The sequence below is a fragment of the Protopterus annectens genome, chromosome 4.part1 (genome assembly GCF_019279795.1).
Source record: "Protopterus annectens isolate FY-2018-M chromosome 4.part1, PAN1.0, whole genome shotgun sequence".
NCBI classification, from domain to species: domain Eukaryota; kingdom Metazoa; phylum Chordata; order Ceratodontiformes; family Protopteridae; genus Protopterus; species Protopterus annectens.
In genome coordinates this window covers 520,377,690-520,395,831 of record NC_056734.1, presented here as the reverse complement: position 1 = coordinate 520,395,831, position 18,142 = coordinate 520,377,690, and the positions used below count along the sequence as shown (strand labels likewise).

The 18,142-nt window shown below is 40.2% G+C and overlaps 1 protein-coding gene across 1 annotated transcript in view; it reads right to left on the bottom strand.

The window, feature by feature from the left end:
* The window catches only part of LOC122801244 (rootletin-like), a 2,937,720-nt gene that overhangs the window by 1,514,557 nt on the left and 1,405,021 nt on the right, over positions 1-18,142 (bottom strand). Inside the window, exon 17 of the mRNA XM_044070796.1 lies at positions 8,670-8,816. Coding sequence (XP_043926731.1) covers positions 8,670-8,816 — 147 coding nt within the window. The remainder of the gene's footprint in view (positions 1-8,669; positions 8,817-18,142) is intronic.

Here is an 18,142-nt window from a genome sequence, read left to right as displayed (position 1 = left end):
CTTTATATTCCATTCATTAACTCCTTAAGGAAACTGTTCTTTAATTACTATAGTTGGATATTTCTACTCTTAAATGAAACAGGTATAATTAAAACAAACATGGATTTTAAAGACATGTCATCTTATTTACAAGTATGTGTGTGTGTATGTATATATATATTACACAATTTAACAATTGTATCTAGACTTCTGAGTCACTTGGTTTCTTTCATATGGTGGGAACCAACATGCTATGCTACAATACTCCCCAGCTTGAAACCTATGCCTATTGGATGGGCTATGTGCCCAAGACAGGCCATCCATATTGTAATGGGTTGAGTCAGACCTCTGATAGATTTTGAAGTAAAACAGATGAAAAGATAAGGCACACATACTAAGTTTTGTGTTCCATTCCTGTTTCTGATGCAGCCATAGTAGAGGAACCTGGTCAATTACAAGAGTGAATTGTCTCCCTAACAGGTAATATATTAAGAGATAAAGTCTCCTTTTGCTGGTTAGACATTGCCTTTCAATTGCAGAATGCCTGTCTTTTGCATTGCTTAGTTTTAAAATAAAGAAGCAGATTGGACATTCTTCTCTATTAAATGTTTGTGAGATCCCTGCCCCTAAACCCACATATGATGCAGCAATGTATGCTGTAAACAGTTTATTATGCCAGGTGATGTTAATAAAGGCTGGGAACATAAGTTTTAAGTGTTTAAAACCAGTATCTGCTTCTACCATCCAGTTGACTTTGAGGGGAGTGTTCCTCTTAGATCTGTGGGAGAGGGGAGGCATGCTACAGCTGCAAAATAGGGTGCAGACTTCCAGTATTACTCTACTAATCTCAAAATGCTCTCAATTCTTCCTTAGCTTTTGAAACAGGACAGTTTCTCAGTACTTCTATCTTTCATTTTTGGGGATTTACCATTTCCCTTCTTACAATAAACCCTGGATACGTCTGTTATGTCTGCCTTGCTACTAACTACATTCACAGTTAATTCAGCTTGCTTCAAGGGGTGCAATGCGTTAAAATGTTCCTATTAATGTTCATCTTCAGTACATCCACTGAGACACAAAAGCAGTTGAAGGTACGGTGTTTATTGTTCACAATAGCTTGGCAGCATAAAACAAGGTCTAACATTTATCCAAGCTTTTTAAAACCAGCCCATCTCTGTATACTTAACTGATGCCAAAGGTGCAGATTTAATCTCCATAATGCCTGCACCTGACATATTTGGTGGTGGAGGTGGGATTTAAACTCCTTATACTTGTGGAGAGACCTCAGACATTTCTCACTAATTAAATACAGGTACTACAAACCATGTCCTACATCTACATGGACAGGCTGAAAGCCCTGTCACTTTACTATGTATCTTATAGGCTGCTGAGAGGTGACTTCTGCCTGGCTTATAGGGCAATCTCCGACCCTACCCTAATGGAAATGCACCACATCTGCAAGTCAAATGGCACAAGAGTCACTTGCTCTAGGGATCTCAACCTAACTTCTGACTAACAGAACATGCTGGAGAGACAGATATGTCTCCCAGAGACTGCCACCTCTCTGGAATAGACTTCCTACTCAGGTAAAACAGAGCTCCTTACCGATCCTATTCAAATGAAACCTAGATAACTGGATAGGAGACCACAAATTCAACCCTGGGGTGGCACCCATGTTCCTCATGGACAGTGGTAGCAGTGTTAATCACAGACCCGCTCTGCTCATAAATTTGTTCTGCAAACTACCCAAAAAGAACAAATGAGGATACTTGGGATTAACATGGCTAGGCTTGTAAAGGCTCTAGGGTCGCTAGCCTAGTAACCTTCTATGTACCTATGAATACGAGATTTACATTCCTTCTTCAAGCACCTCTCTGACAACACATTTAGATCTGTTATCTTGCTTACAATAACAGTTCATCACATTTAGTTATTTTTCCTGGTGAGTTACCTGGAACTCTTTCCAATTTTGTTTATACGCTGACTTAGCACTGTTCACTTTCAAAGAATTTTTAAATTTAACAGCCATAGTATGTAAAACTGAAAAAAGAAGTGATCAGAATAAGATCTATAAATCATACTGATACTTTTAGTGGTTGGGATAGCCTTGAAATGTTATTGAAATACAGAGACACTTAATGTGTTAATTGTAAAAGATTAGCTTGATGATTCAATGTATTCCTAACATTCCTCTGAATGATAGTATATGGTATAAGCAGGTCATTGTGTAAACACATTTAAAATAACTACATGGATTCACAGATTGCACACCTGACAAAACTTAACTGACATTCTTCAATAATGTAAGGTAACTTGAAAAAATGTTGATAGCACTTACAAGTTTGTTACCTTCACTTTTTTTGAAACAGCTGCACTTCAATCCTGCATTCAAAAATATTTAAAACAAGGGCAGCATTTCTAACTTTTAGGTCCATTACAGCAGTCGTGCAGTAGAGCAGTGTATCAGTAAAGTTCAGCACTTTTAACATTTTAGTAACGTATGTTCCATTTCAGCAGTAACAGTATACAAAGACAAGCTCACCTTTTACAATTAAGATATACAGTACTTCTCCAGTGTAAAACAATATTTGCTGGATATCTGTTTGTTTAAACTGTGCGACTGTATTTTACTGCATTTTTTAGATCGTCTGCTAATTGAATTCCTCTTACAAATGTGACTACTGTTCATCTACTTGTTCTGTTCATTTTACTTGTTTGCTGCACTGGAAAAACACTAGCATAGACTAGGTTACTGTTTGTGACCTTTGGAGCTTGTAAAATAGTTAATCTTTTGTCTGGAGAGGCCCCCTGTGCCCTCATGGGAAGAAGGTATAGTTTGGATTGATCTAGATAAAGGCACTGTTGCAGGGGTCTGTTTAGAGCATTTTGATTGGATAATTTGAACTTTGGCTGTTTCCCATTTTTCTGCTTTAAAAAGCCTGGGTTTGACTCTGTTTGCACTTGTTTGCGCATCACTCAGCATCATGCACTACTACACAGAGGGCCTGCCGGTTACAGATGCCCTCTCTCTAGCCTCGCAAATATTACCTAAACCAGAGCTCTTTGTGCCTAAATCTAAACCTACTAATACCTGCCCCTGCTGTATTCCCTCTTCAACTGTTATACCCAGACCAAGATTATTCCTGGGACCATGAACTGTCAGCTTCTCTCCTTTTCTCCTACCAGCCTGGTTGACATGGGTCTACTGAGGCAGTGTAATAACTGCCTCGTGTACACTGACAACCTCCTACTTCTAAATCCTTCTTGTACCATTTGTGAGAGATGCACCTACATTACGAATCTGGAATCAAAGCTCTCTTGCACAACAGATAGTAAAGAGTGGATTGTCAGCCCATCTACAACTCCTACTCATGACACGCAGCATACACAAAGACCAACATATGCGGAGGTACTCGCAAAAACATCTCCTAAACACCAGAAACCACCAAAACACATACATGCTAAACCAATCATAACACTCAAAACACACAATACACATAATGACACAATCACATGTGTCCCACCATCAAAGCCCATAAGGCAATGCATATCCACTCCAAATATCTTAGTCATAGGAGACTCTATAGTGAGACATACAGATGTCCCCCTCACCAGGCTGAACAAGGAGAAAGTCACAGTCAGCTGTCTTTCTGGTGCCAGGATTCGTCAGATCATGCAGGCACTCAAGTCTTTCAACAGCAAGTACCGTTATGATTTGGTCATAGTACATGTTGGTGTGAACGACTTGAGATGTACCTCCCTGGGCTACATGAAGAGAGACATGATTGAGCTCACTGATGTGTCACAGGCGGGTATGTCCCTAGCCTTGAGCAGCATATTACCTTCACCTAGGATGATACCACAATATAAACAGAAAATCACTGACTTCAATAATTGGTTTAGTTTCTGGTGTCATTCTAAGGGGCTCCAGTTTCTGTCAGCCTGGGATGACATGATCGATAGAGCTCGATGCTTTGCCAGAGATGGTCTTCATATGTCACCTCTGGGATTTCAGCTACTGCAAAGGTTCTTGCCAATTCCATAGTGCCTTTTTTAGGCAATGTCACTAGAACAAAATTCCCAATGTAAAAATGTCATCAAAATCAACCCCTAGGTTATGCTGCTAAATGCTAGGCGTCTTAGCATGAAACTGTACTCACTGGAAGCAGTCCTTACTTTTGAAGATGGTGACATCTGTGCAGTCATGGAAACCTAGTTCAAGGCTGTGGAGAGCACCCCAGCCATACCAGGTTACGCATCCTACCACACGTTCAGACCACTAACAGAAGGCAAGAAAACTAAAGGAGGCAGTGTATTGATATTCATTAAAGATAAATACACCTCCAGATTGGTTAAACAGTATGAATCCTGGAAGACACTTCAGGTGCAACTAACTGTTGGTAGGACACTAATTCAAGTCATTTCCAGCTACAGGACCCCCTCCATGAATCAAGACACCCACTCTGCCTACTTGGATCTATTGGAACCCATCAAGATACATCTGAACACAATGGTTCTGGGTGATTTTAATTACCCATCCATTGACTTTGGAAATTATTCATGCTCAAAATCACTTGCCCAAAGGTTCCTCAAGTTCATTAACTCCCATGCCATGGACCAGCTGGTGGACACTCAAACTACAGCCGACAAAATCTTGGATGTGGTGCTTACAAATATGGGGGACCACTGTAGCACCCCCACTGTGAGGTCTTCCCTTGTCAGATCTGCCCACAAATCAGTCTCATTTGAAGTAACTATCATACCAGACCCCCTACCCCAGCAGCAACTAAACTAAAAAACTTCTCCAAAACAGATTATATCCTTCTCAGGGATGATATAAATAGCTTCACTGCACCTCCCTCCTCAGATGACCTGACAACTATGCCGAGCCCTACACCATTGCTTTTTACAAACACCTGTATAACTGCATTGAAGCAGCTGTATCTGATAGGAATAAAACAAGCTATTCAAGGAAGAGCAAACCTGCCTGGTAGACAACTGCCATTAACAGGCTGTACAATAAAAGGAAGAAATTGCTGTTCAAAGGTAAGAGGGAGCATGCCCTACACTGGAAACACTCCCTCCTCAGCTTAAACAAGCAAATGAGACTTCTTGTGAAGTCCTCTAAAACAAACTATGAATCCAAATTAGCGTCCTCAACTAAGGACAGCCATAAGGTGTTCTTTAGTTACATCCATAGCCTAAAAGGTAAGACCCAGATTTAAGCCAAACTGGTAGTTAATGATACCACATACACTGAGCCTGTGGACAAAGCAAACCTGTTAGCCAACAGGTTCTATGAAAACTTCACTTCTCTGTCCCCACCACACATACCCCATGATATTCCTTCCACTTGTCCCCCACCCTTGTATTTCTAGAAAGTTGGTTATAAATGCCGTCTCTAAAGCTAAAAAACACAGCATCTATGGGACCTGATAACATCCCAGGCTGCGGCAATACCATTGGGTACTCTTTTCAATCATAATCTAAGCACTGGCTTCATCCCAGCAGAATGGAAAATGGCCACCGTTATCCCTTTGCACAAGGGACCATGGAGTGAATCATCATGGACCTTACTAACAAAGATATAGGTAATCTCCAAACACTTGACCCTAATCAGTTTGGATTTGTCAAAGGGAGATCATCCCTGTTAAACCTGGTGGTCTTCTTTGAGACAGTCCCCAGAGCTCTGGATGAGGGGAAAACTGTGCACACAACCTACCTGGACTTGGCTAAGGCTTTTGACACTGTCCCCCACTCTGGCATTATTGACAAACTCAACCAGCTTGGTATCAACCCTTATGTCATTAGATGGGTCTCTAACTGGCTCACCGATAGAATCCATGCAGTCAAAATAGGGGAATCCACCTCCAACAGCAGACCCATAACCAGTGGTGTTCCACAGGGATCAGTCCTGGGACCGCTACTGTTCTGAATCTATTTCTCTGAAGTATAAGCAAAAACTAAAGGTCTGTGGCTAACAAAGTTTGCTGATGACTGCAAACTGGGAGCAGTTATAGAATCCCCAAACAATGTCAACATCCTACAGGAGAGTCTTACACAAACAAATGATTGGTGCCAAAGTCACAGCTTTAAACTCAATCCAAAAAAATGTATTATCATCCATTTGGGTAAGAGCAATATTCCTGCTAACTACCACATCAATTAAACACCATAAGTACGCACTCAGTGGCGAGAGACCTGGGCACACAGGTTGACAGCAACCTTACCTTTGATCACCATTTCTCCACAGTGGTAAGAAGGGCATTCTATATTGCTCATCTCATAAGGGCATTGCCTCCAGAAAAAAAAGAAGTTATAACCTCCTTGTATTCTTCCCTCTCCAGGCAAATAATTAAGTACAACAAACCTTTTGGTATGTACCTTTCTAGGTACTTGCAGCAATTGGAGAGACCACAAAAGTTCCTCACAAGGAGAATTCAAGGTATTCAGCATCTGCCCTATGTGGATCAGCTGAAATCATTGTCACTTAACCTATGAACCTATGAGCCTATGAATTTCATACAGACTACTCAGAGGCAATTTCTGTCTTACATATAAGGCAATCTCTGACTCTGCTTTATTGGAAATGCTACATATGCATAAGTCCAACGGCTCACAGGTTACCCACTCTGAAGACCTTAACTTGGTATGTGACATTAATCTAACCTGCTTGAGAGACATATTTGTCTACCAGAGGTTACTGCACCTGTGGAACAGACTCCCAGTTCATGTCAAGCAGAGCACCTCTTTAGCCCTCTTCAAGCGCAGTCTGGACGATCGGATGGGTAACCGTAAATTCACCCTGGGGGTTCCACCTGTGTTTCTCTTGGACAGAGGCAATAGATGCTGATCGTGAAAACAAGGGAAGAACTGCTAGGCTTGTAAAGGCCCTAGGGCCATTAGCCTAGTAACTTCCTTTGATCCTATGATAAAACAAATGAGCCATTACATAACTCATATAATGTGTGACTTAAATGCCTATCATTACTTCTGGCCCTTAGTATCTTTACATTTTCCTTCTCAGCTTAAATAAGATGCGAGTTAACTGACCTGCAGTACCTGTATTTTCCTACTCATCTTATATAAGGTCTGAATTACTTAATTGACCAACATTACTTCTATCCCTTAATAATTTTACATTTTCCTTAAATGTAATCATTTAAAGCTCTCTCCCTACAGTTCTTCCATTAGATAACTTTCTTCTCTTGATACTACGATAACTCATTTACAACAGTCAATTATCTATGCTCTTATTTCAGATTCTTCTCTATTAGCTTGACTCCCACCTTCCCCTTTATGAATCACAATCCAGCTGACTTCTGTACAAAAGGGCTACTATTAGTTACATTCCATATAAGTTATTTTATTATTTTCTGTCTCACCCTTTTATTTTTTCTTATACCAGTCTTCCCAAATGAAAGTCAAGTTTCTATTAACTCATTAGCATGCACCATTACCTTTCCTAAAACTACACCATTTAACCAGAGATCCTGAAACTTACATGTTTCTTCTCCCTTTAACCCAGCTAATATAGAGGGCAACCTTACTGAAGCTTCAAAACTACACTTGGAATGTTATCTTCTAAACCTCAGCCTACGACACATCTGCACATGTTGAATGTCAAGCTTACTTTCAGTATTTTCAGAAGTTGTAACTAATATAATAATCTTTCCTTTAAATCAATAGCCTTTTGAACACTATCTGTCCTGTGAATGAGTCTGTCTCCACATATGGGTAATTTCATTGAATTTAGCTAATTACATCCAAAGTGCTATAAGCCTGAAGTTTGGTATATTAACTAAGGGGTCTGGGGTGAAGCCATTTTGTTAGGTGACAGATTTTGATGAGATTATCTGTCAGAAACTGATGATACCACAGCCCTACTTTTTTTCAAAGCTACAAATATACAAGCGTAAATAACACTGTAGTCAGGTTCTAAGCCTTAAGTAAACCAAGACAGGGGGAACAAAACCCCTCTCTGTGTCTTCTACCAAAGGCATATTTACATGACAATTTAAAAGAGGGCAGCTTCTAAATAGCTTTCTGTGGTAGGCAAACAAATACCTCCGAATAGGCAAAACAGTTTTACAGAACCACATATTCAAACCTCTGTGGTCCTGTCCTTCATTAAATCTGACTCATAATCCAGCCTAGACTGCGATATAAGCAAAACAGACATGTTACTTATGGGTAATGCTCAGTCTCAGACAGAGAAGTGCTGATGCTATGCCAATCTTAAAGCTCCTTTGTCTCCCCACAGAAATATTTGTTGAGCAATGTTTCATCCATATTTTTTAAACTGTGTTTTGAAATAAAAAGATTAAAATGAGTGACAAGTCTAAAAACTACAAAAAGCTGCAGAAAAGTCAGCAAGCTTTGTTAATGGATAAGCAGGAAAGCAATAGCCCAAAATAAAAGGGCAGGGGGCAGTCTCCTTTTATATGTGTGGCTTCAGTAAGAACAATGAACTGGTGGAAGGGAAAGCCGTCTGCTTGGAAAATAAGCCAGTAAGAAACTATTGCGGTGAGCACTCCAAATGGAGATATCCTGCTTTCAGAAAAGTCTCAAAGAAGACAGTTGTATTGATTAAAATTCTAAAAGACACAGCCTGTGCTAAAAAGGATACTATAATGAGATTTGTTAGCAACTTTTCTCAGGTGGATTTTATCTAAAATCTTAAGACATACCTGTAAGATAAGGCGGTTTAGCCCTATCTTGTCTTGAGCCAAGCCTTCATTTAGAGCGCTCATCTTAGCAAGCGAGTCCCTAAGGGAGGCCTCCTCTGTCTTCAGCTTATTCAGCAAGATATCAAGCATGGCACTGTTTTTCTCAGCCTAGACAATTATAAAAGAACAGCTTAAAGAAAACACGAAAGCATTAAACAAATAAAAAACAGCGACAGAGTTCTCTACTATTAACATCCTCAACTTTATTCCAGTTTTGTTAGCCAGGCAGCAACAGTTTCATACAATGGTATACATTCACAAATAAAAGATATGCAATCAGAGATTTTGTTATATTAAATCTCTTGCAGCATTGGTACAGCATTCATGTGCATAATTCCTGTATTTATAAATAAGGTGAGCCTAAATAATACCACTACTTGCTTGCTTTTGTATAAGTCACACCCAACTCCTAGTATAACCCCGTGGACAGTTGAAGGAAAGCAAACTTTACTGTTTAGTATGTTAAATAGATGCATTTATTAGTGGCACTTTAAAGTTATGTAGAAAATCACACTGTTCACTATGTGTACTCCAGTTACAAACAGTTATGATATATATATATATATATATATATATATATATATATATATATATATATATATATATATATATATATATAAACTCTTGGACCATGGAACAAAAAAACATTTTCTGCACATGGGGCAAGCCCTCCCCTACTCCCCTCACACCCACTGCTCCTTAAATATTCCACCTCCCAGATTTCACAATACCAGGGAAAAAACATATTCCACAATCCCAGTATTATAGGGATCTAGCATGAATGTCAATCAAGCTGTTCTGTTATCCAGACTGTGTTGACAAAACTGCTGTTGACTAAACCATTTGCTGCATAAGCAATGCCTCCTATACATATATGTGTGTGTGTGTGTGTGTGTGTGTGTGTGTGTGTGTGTGTGTGTGTGTGTGTGTGTGTGTGTGTGTCTAGATATATTATATATATCTACACACACAGAAAATACAGATCAGAGATAATGTGGTGTTGGGTCATGCGTCAGGGTAAGTGGTAGATTGGTGGTTTATGTTAGGGTTAGGGCGGTTTAGTGAAGTTAGGGTGCGTGTTTAAGTGTGTTAGGTGTGTGTGTCAGGTGTGTGTGTGTGGACCTTAGGGTTGTTAGGTCAGGGTCAGTTGGTAGATATTAGTGTCTTTATAGTGACATATTAGCATTATTTGTGTTTTCAGGGTTTTGGTCTTTCAGTCTATAGTTTTCAGGATTTTGATTTTCAGGCTTATAGTGTTTCAGGCTTCTGATAGGGAACCCTTGAAACACACTTGACCCATCTGGCCAGGAAATGGTTAAAGCCTGAGAGCTACCAATGACTCAAAGAACATATCTCTTATCAACAATATACAAATGTATGAAAATGTTTTTTAGATGGTGAAGTAAGGTATCAGAAGAGTATCACAAAATGTATTTTTACTCAAACAGCAGGCAGTCTGAAAGTAGGTTTTTACAGTGGATATAAAAAGTTTACACAGCTGTGTTAAAATGCCAGGTTTTTGTGATATAAAAAAATGAGACCACAATAAATCATTTCAAAACTTTTCCCACCTTTAATGTGACCTATAACCTGTACAATTCAATTGAAAAACAAACAAATCTGTTAGGGGAAAAATATAAAAAATAAAAAACGTACAATATGCTGGTTGTAGAAGTATGAACACCCTTAAACTAATACGTTGTCGTGTGTGCACACCGTTAAACTAATACTTTGCTGAAGCACCTTTTGATTTAATTACAACATTCAGTCTTCTTAGGTAGGAGTCTATCAGCATGGCACATCTTGACTTGGCAATACTTGCCCACTCTTCCTTGCAAAAGTGTTCCAAATCTGTCACATTGTGAGGGCATCTCTTATGCACAGTCTGTTCAGGTCACTCCACAGATTTTCTATTGGATTTAGATCTGGGCTCTGGCTGGGCCATTCCAAAACTTAATTTTCTTCTGATGAAGCAATTCATTTGTTGATTTGGATGTATGCTTGGGGTCATTGTTGTGTTGAAAGGTGAAATTCTTCTTCATCTTCAGCTTTCTAGCAGAAGCCTGAAGGTTTTGAGCCAAAAGCGACTGGTATTTGGAACTGTTCATAATTCACTCAACCTTGACTAAAGCCCCAGTTCTTGCTGAAGAAAAGTAACCCCAAAGCATGATACTGCCACCAGCATGCTTCACCATGGGGATGGTGTTCTTTTGGTGATGCAGTGTTGTTTTTGCGCCAAACGTACCATTTGGAATTGTGGACAAAAAGTTCAATCTTGGTCTCATCAGACCATAACACATTTTCCCACATGCTTTTGGGAGACTTGATGTATTGTTTTGCAAATTTTAGCTGGGTCTGGATGTTTTTCTGTGTAAGAAAACGCTTCCATCTTGCAACCCTACCCCATAGTCCAGACAAATAGAGAATACAGGAGATTGTTGTCACATGTAGTACACAACCATTACTTGCCAGAAATTCTTGCAGTTCCTTCAGTGTTGCTGTAGGGCTCTTGGCAGCCTGCCTGACCAGTTTTTGTCTTGTCTTTTCATCAGTTTTGGAGGACGTCCAATTCTTTGCAACATCACTGTTGTCCCATATTTTCTCCACTTTTTGATGACTGTCTTCACTGTGTTCCATGGTATATCCAATGCTGTGGAAAATTTTTTGTACCCTTCTCCTAACTGATACCTTTCAGCAATGAGATCCTTTTGATGCTTTGTAAGCTGTCTGCAAACCATGGCTTTTGCTGTAGCAGGCAACTGAGTAAATGTCACGAAAATCCTACTAGAACAGCTGAACTTTATTTGGGGTTAATCAGAGTCTCTTTAGTTAATGGCAGGTGTGTACCCAAGAAGACCGAATGCTGTAATTAAATCAAAAGATGCTTCAACAAAGTATCACATCCCTCCCACCCCCACCCCCCGCAAAGGTAACCTCCATGAAAAACTTCTCCAAAGCTAACTTTGGGCTCCTAAACACAGAGGTGGCTAACTTCACGACACCCATGCAAATGGAGATCAGTTGCATGACTGCCGAATCATACACCAATGCACTGTACTAACACGTACACAAATGCATGGATCTCGCCATACCCAACAGAACCAAGACACTCTCCTCCAAAAAAAGGAAGCCAATCTGGTGGCCCCCCGCCATAAACAAACTCTACAACACAAGGAGGAAACTGATGCGGAATAACGTGAAGTCCCAAAACTGGAAAAACTCCCTTATCAGCCTCAACAAAAAGTTGAGATCCCTCATCAAATCCTCTAAAGCTAGCTATGAAAACAGAATTGCACTAGATAGTAAAGACAACCACAAGGCCCTCTATAGTTATGTAAAGAATCTCCACAGCAATACCAAGATTTGCTCTGAGCTACTGCACAATGGTACCTCCTAACACATATTGTCAATATACTAGTCGACAGATTCAGTGCCAACTTTACCCCTCTCCCCCCCAAGGGACCAGTCGTGATACTAGTAGATTGCCGGACACCCAGTATTACTGCTGCATGGGTTAAAAAAGCACTGTCCAAGGCCAAGAATACAGCTTCTATGGGACCTGACAATATCCCTGGCCGTGTTCTATATGAACTACAGAGTGAACTGGTACCTCACCTGTATGCCCTGTTCAATTACAGCCTCACCTCAGGCTTTGTTGCTACTGAATGGTGCACTGCTACAGTCATCCCGCTTCACAAAGGAGGAGTGACTACAGACCCTGGGAACTATCACCCCATTAGCCTGACGAGTCTGATATGCAAAGCTATGGAACACATCATCATGGACCTAATAAATGAGGATATAGGGAATCTCCAAACTCTGGATCCCACACAGTTTGGTTTTCTGAAGGGTAGATCATCCCTGCTCAACTTGGTCAACTTCTTTGAGTCAGTCACCAGAGCTGTGGATTAAGGCAAGGTAGTTCATACAGCCTACCTTGATCTGCCAAGGCCTTTGATACCATTCCCCAGTCAGGAATCATAGAAAAACTCACTAAGCTAGGCATCAACCCCTATATCACTAGGTGGGTTGCAAACTGGCTCACAGGTAGAACCCACAGTGTGAAAGTAGCTGACTCCAAGTCAGACTGCCAACCAGTCATGAATGGAGTCCCACAGGGTTTTTTCCTGGGTTCTCTTCTGTTTGGTATCTACTTCTCTGAAGTCCAGGCCAATATGAAGGGACTCTGGCTGACAAAGTTTGCAGACAATTGCAAGCTGGGAGCTATTATTAACTCCCTGAGTGATGTTGACATCCCACAGAAAGGCCTCACTGAGACTAATGACTGGTGTCAGAACCATGGCCTTAAGCTCAATGCCAAAAAATGTGTCGTCATCCCTTTTGGGAAAACCCAGTTCCCATGAATTACCACATCGATGGTAGTGCACTGAGCACAGGAGGTGTTATAAGAGATCTGGGAACACAGGTTGACAGCAACCTCTCTTTTGACCACCACATTGCCACTGTGGTCAGAAAGTCCTTTTATGTGACACATCTCATTACTAAGGGTTTGCATCCAGGAAGAAAGAGGTCATTGTCGTCTACTCTTCCCTCATTAGGCCAATCATTGAGTACAATACCCCATTTGGCATGTATCTCACTAAACACCTGCATCAACTGGAGAGGCCACAGGATCCTAGGCCTTAAACATTTGTCATATCTGGACAGACTAAAAAAACTCCAACTATTCTCTGTCTCATATCGCCCACGGTACTTTTCTGTTATCGGGGCAACATTTCTCAGATTATGTAATTGTTACGTAAACACTACTGTGTTACATTCCCTCTACAAAATGTAGAACACTTACAGCTTGAATTTGGAAGGTGATGCTTATAAAACAATTTTTGCTGCATATGACTCAGATTTATTTACCGCAGACAGTTACATTCATAGCACCGAATGTGTGACAAGCCCTTTCAGTGTGGGTGGGAACTGTGGAACTGTCAAAATGTAAAACAGTAATGAAGCACACTCAAGACATCTGTGAATAAAATACAACATTCTTCTTAACCTCTGAGTGCAACAAATCGGAAAATAAGGGGAGGACAAAGACCCAAAAAAGAGGATTTAAATATTACCCTTACAAATGAAAATTAGAGATACTATCTAGTGTATTTCTATCAGGAACTCTACCACGCGACACTCGCTAAAATATCATATTTTGTAATAACCATTTTAAATTGCAGAGTTGAATTACTTTGCTTGTCTTTCGGTGTTTGTACAAGTGTGTGTTTGTGTGTGTGTGTGTATGTAAATTACCGTGGCTGTATTAAAAACATGTTTGCACATGATAAAAAAAGAGTTATATTCAACACTGACTGCATAATTACTACTGTGCCGTTTTGTACAAATCGCTTCCTTCTATGTTGTTAGCAATACCGGTACTGTCAAACAAACTGTCAGGGTAAAATGGTATTGCAATACAGTACTAGTTTCTTAAAGTAATGCCGATACTGATTTAGCGATCCCGATTGAAGTGCTAAAGGGCTAGCGTGCCAAAGCGCCTGTTGATTTGGTTAGAGCAAACAGCTTATTACATTACTTTTCCACAAAGCATTTATGTTGGTATGAGAAAATTATATACAGATATAATAAAGAATTATTCCAAATTGAAGTGTTCCACATTTTTTAGAAGGAATGTAAGAAAGTTGTGTTTACGTAAGAATTACATAATCTGAGAACTGTTGCCCCGATAATGGAAAAGTACCTCGCCTACTTAGAGGCGATCTCTGCTTGACTTACAAAGCCATGTCTGACCCAGCTCTGTTAGAAATGCTACATCTAAAGAAATCACCAATCCCTCCCCACCAGAGACCTCAACCTCATTACCACAATCAACAGAACATGCTGTTGGGACAGGTTCGTAACCCAGAGACTACCCATGCTATGGAATAGACTTCCCATACATGTCAAGCAAAGTACCTCACTGGCCCTCTTCAAGAGGATGGAAAATAGAAAATTTACCCCAGGGATGACTCCAGTGGCTTTACTCGACAGAGGCACTGGGAAATAAGGTTGGGTGGCACGATGCCAGGGTAATCCTACGGGCTAGGCTTGTAAAGGCCCCATGGCCATTAGCTTAGTACACACCTATGAACCTATTAGTTTAAGGGTGTGCACACACAACAAAGTATTAGTTTAAGGGTGTGCATACTTATGCAACCAGCATATTGTTTGTTTGTTTCTTTCGGCTTTTCCCGGTTAGGGGTCGCCACAGCGAAACTCTGGTCCGCTAATGATTGGCAGTAGATTTTTTACGTGCCGAGTTTGCCAGCCCTGACGCACAACCTTCAACGAAGGTACACCCATTCACACATGTATCCACACAGAAGACACTCTAGCTTAGAATCGAACGGCACAACGTCTTGCTGTGAGGCGACAATGCTACCGGAGCACCACCACCTCAGTGCAACCAGCATATTGTACATTTTTTTATTTTTTATATTTTTCCTCCAACAGATTTGTTTGTTTTTCAATTGAATTGCACAGGTTATAGGTCACATTAAAGGTGGGAAAAGTTTTGAAATAATTTATTGTGGTATAATTTTTTTTTATATCACAAACAACTGGCATTTTAACAGAGGTGTGCAAACTTTTTATATCCACTGTACATATCCTGAGGGTCAATGACACTGACATTTTCTATTAAGCAATTAGCTTCACTTGAGTGATCGGCACAGTACTTTAGTCATGCTACGATCAGCTGCCCCAAGGATCTTGTCTTCAGGAACAATACTATAACACAAGTAAAACACAGAATCCCAACATGCTAGTGAGATTTTCTAGATGTCATCCACTTACTTATTTAAAAAAGACAGCAAACATTTTGTTTTAAACAAATTGTACAGTCACACTTTTTTATTTGTAGTTTGTGATTGAAGAGTATACAGATCATGGCCACCAAACTGGTTTGGAATCCTCCACACAATCTGAACTTTGTGATATGGGTCTTTGGTCAGGCCAGAATGTACTTTTTTCTCAATACACTTTTGGCTCTCACAGAACTGCAGACTGCATGCCCAATTGCCAGAGCTCTGCCTATTTGTTTCCTACCAGGCGGCAGACAATCATGGTCCAACCGTCATCTGAGCAGCCATCGGGATTTTCACATGATTGCATTACATTCGCACACACATATGCCCATAAGATCCCAAGTGAGATGTCTGTGCAATGGAGCGGTGTGAGGGCTTGTCACCTGCTTCTGTGACTGATGCTTTTTCAGTATCTCCACCTTTCTCTTGAAAGTACTCTCTCCCATCTATGTCCAGTCTCCAGTGACAATTGCATGAAATGTGTGCATCCTGGTCACCTGCTCCAAACTTTCCTACCTCCACTCAAAGAGGAGAGCAGGGTCCACCATGTCATTTTTTCCCCTCCAAAATAGCTCCTCCAGTATCATGATCATTAACACTACCTGAGTTGGCCAGATCATACTCAGGAACTCACTCTATTGCTCTTTTTTGTTCCTTTTTTTAATGTGTGTGTGTGTGTGTGTGTGTGTGTGTGTGTGTGTGTGTGTGTGTGTGTGTGTGTGTGTGTGTGTGTGTAATATATTTTGAACTGTAGTTTTTTTTTGTTTTTTTTTTTGTTAGTACACATGATTAATGAAATGCACAACATTGATGTCATTGATTACTTTTTGTTTCAATCAACTTCTTTTATTTTCATAATTTTAGTATGCTATTTTCTGGACTTGTTGCCAAGTGTATAATGATGGCAAATTCAGGTGGTGTGGAGGGCTCAAAACAAGTTCTTCTTATAGTGCATTTATTTAGCTACTTGGCGCTTCTTCTGGGTAGGTATTTTTACATTTTGAACCAAGAAAGAAAGGCCTAACATACATTCAGATGTCAGGATGAAATAAATGTCACCCTGTCAATGTATAATGCATACAAATGCCTGCAAAGGAAAACTCCCCACACAGTGTGTGTGGAGAGGCACTGACCATATGAGGAAAGGGGATTCTGTGGTAGGGTTCCTTTGGGTGGGGCTCAGTTTGACCTTTCTAGCTTCTCACTAATGACATAAAACTGCTTCTAGTTTGCCAGATACAAGTACTGAATTATCCTTATTAATCTCTAATGACACCATCTGGCACTTTTCTAGGGTCATTCTGCTGACACCACTAGGTCTCTAATACTTCATTTTCATTTTTACATTAATAATTATAAACATACACTGCATACACACTAAAGAAATAGCTCATCTTAAAGCTTACATGATGAGCAATACAACTGCACTGATACAACCTCTGTCTAATATACCTGGAATTATATTAACTGTTATTAATTACTAATTCTGCATATTGTTATACTTGTTTTTATAATTAGCCAGCTGCCAAATGATATACACAGTTCTGCTTAGTCTTGAATGAAAGCTCACAACAGGATGAAAAAAATGACAATGATAGCATATGTGTGTATGTCTTGTTTAATAGGTGGCACAGTGGCACAGTTGATAGTGTTGTCACCTTACAGCAAGAAGTTCACTGGTTCAATTCTTGGCTGTGGTGCCTTCTGTGCAGAGTCTGTAAGAGATATGTTAGTACCTGGTGTCATGGAAAGGATATACTACCAGCCCAGCTATCTGGAATTTTGTAATTAATTATATATCATTTTTGAATATCAACATGACTGATATAAGATACCTGTGTTACAAATATATTAGAACTGTATGTCAGTGTATATCAAACTGCTGGTACTGAAGTGCGTGTTCTTGTTCTTTTATTATTTATTATTAAATGCATTTAAACCTCTCATTGTAGCTGATCTGTCTAGAGATATTTAAGTTTTGAGAGTACTTGCATATTATTTGGTGACACTGTGTAGGCCACTCCTAATAGCCTTGCTCTTGGTCAAACTACCATTTGTATTGATAATAACATTACACAGTAAGATTAGATACCCTTTGTTAAGGACCTAAAAAGTAGCTGATAAGGAGCTGGCTGGTGACAGTGATAACTTCCTTATAGTCTGGGCAAAAGGGGGCATAGCTAGTAAACCTGCGTCAGCCTTTACCAGGTATGTGTGTGTATAAATCAAACCTCAAAGTGTGTGAGTCAGCTACTTGGGCAGGGACACAAAGCACTGGTTGGACAGAGACGGTGCTGGAGGTCTTGGCGTGGCCACTCAGCTGAGATCTCAACCCTATAGCTGTGCCAGTGGGGAGTCTTATTGGGGATCTGGAGAGGAAGAAACTAGCCCTGGACTGACTGTGGTCTCTGTGTGCTCTTAAGGGAAACTGCACTTGATGCAAACAGCTGCATCTGGAAATACTGTGTGTGTACCTGTTATCATCTCAGTGAACATCCCCCACTGTTGCCAGTGGTGAGAATTGAGGCTTTTTGATAACTGGTTTAGTGGTGGGGTGTCACACCTGAATAGAGTACTCAGGAAGGAAATGGTTAGTAAGAGATATGGTAGTACTTGGATAAC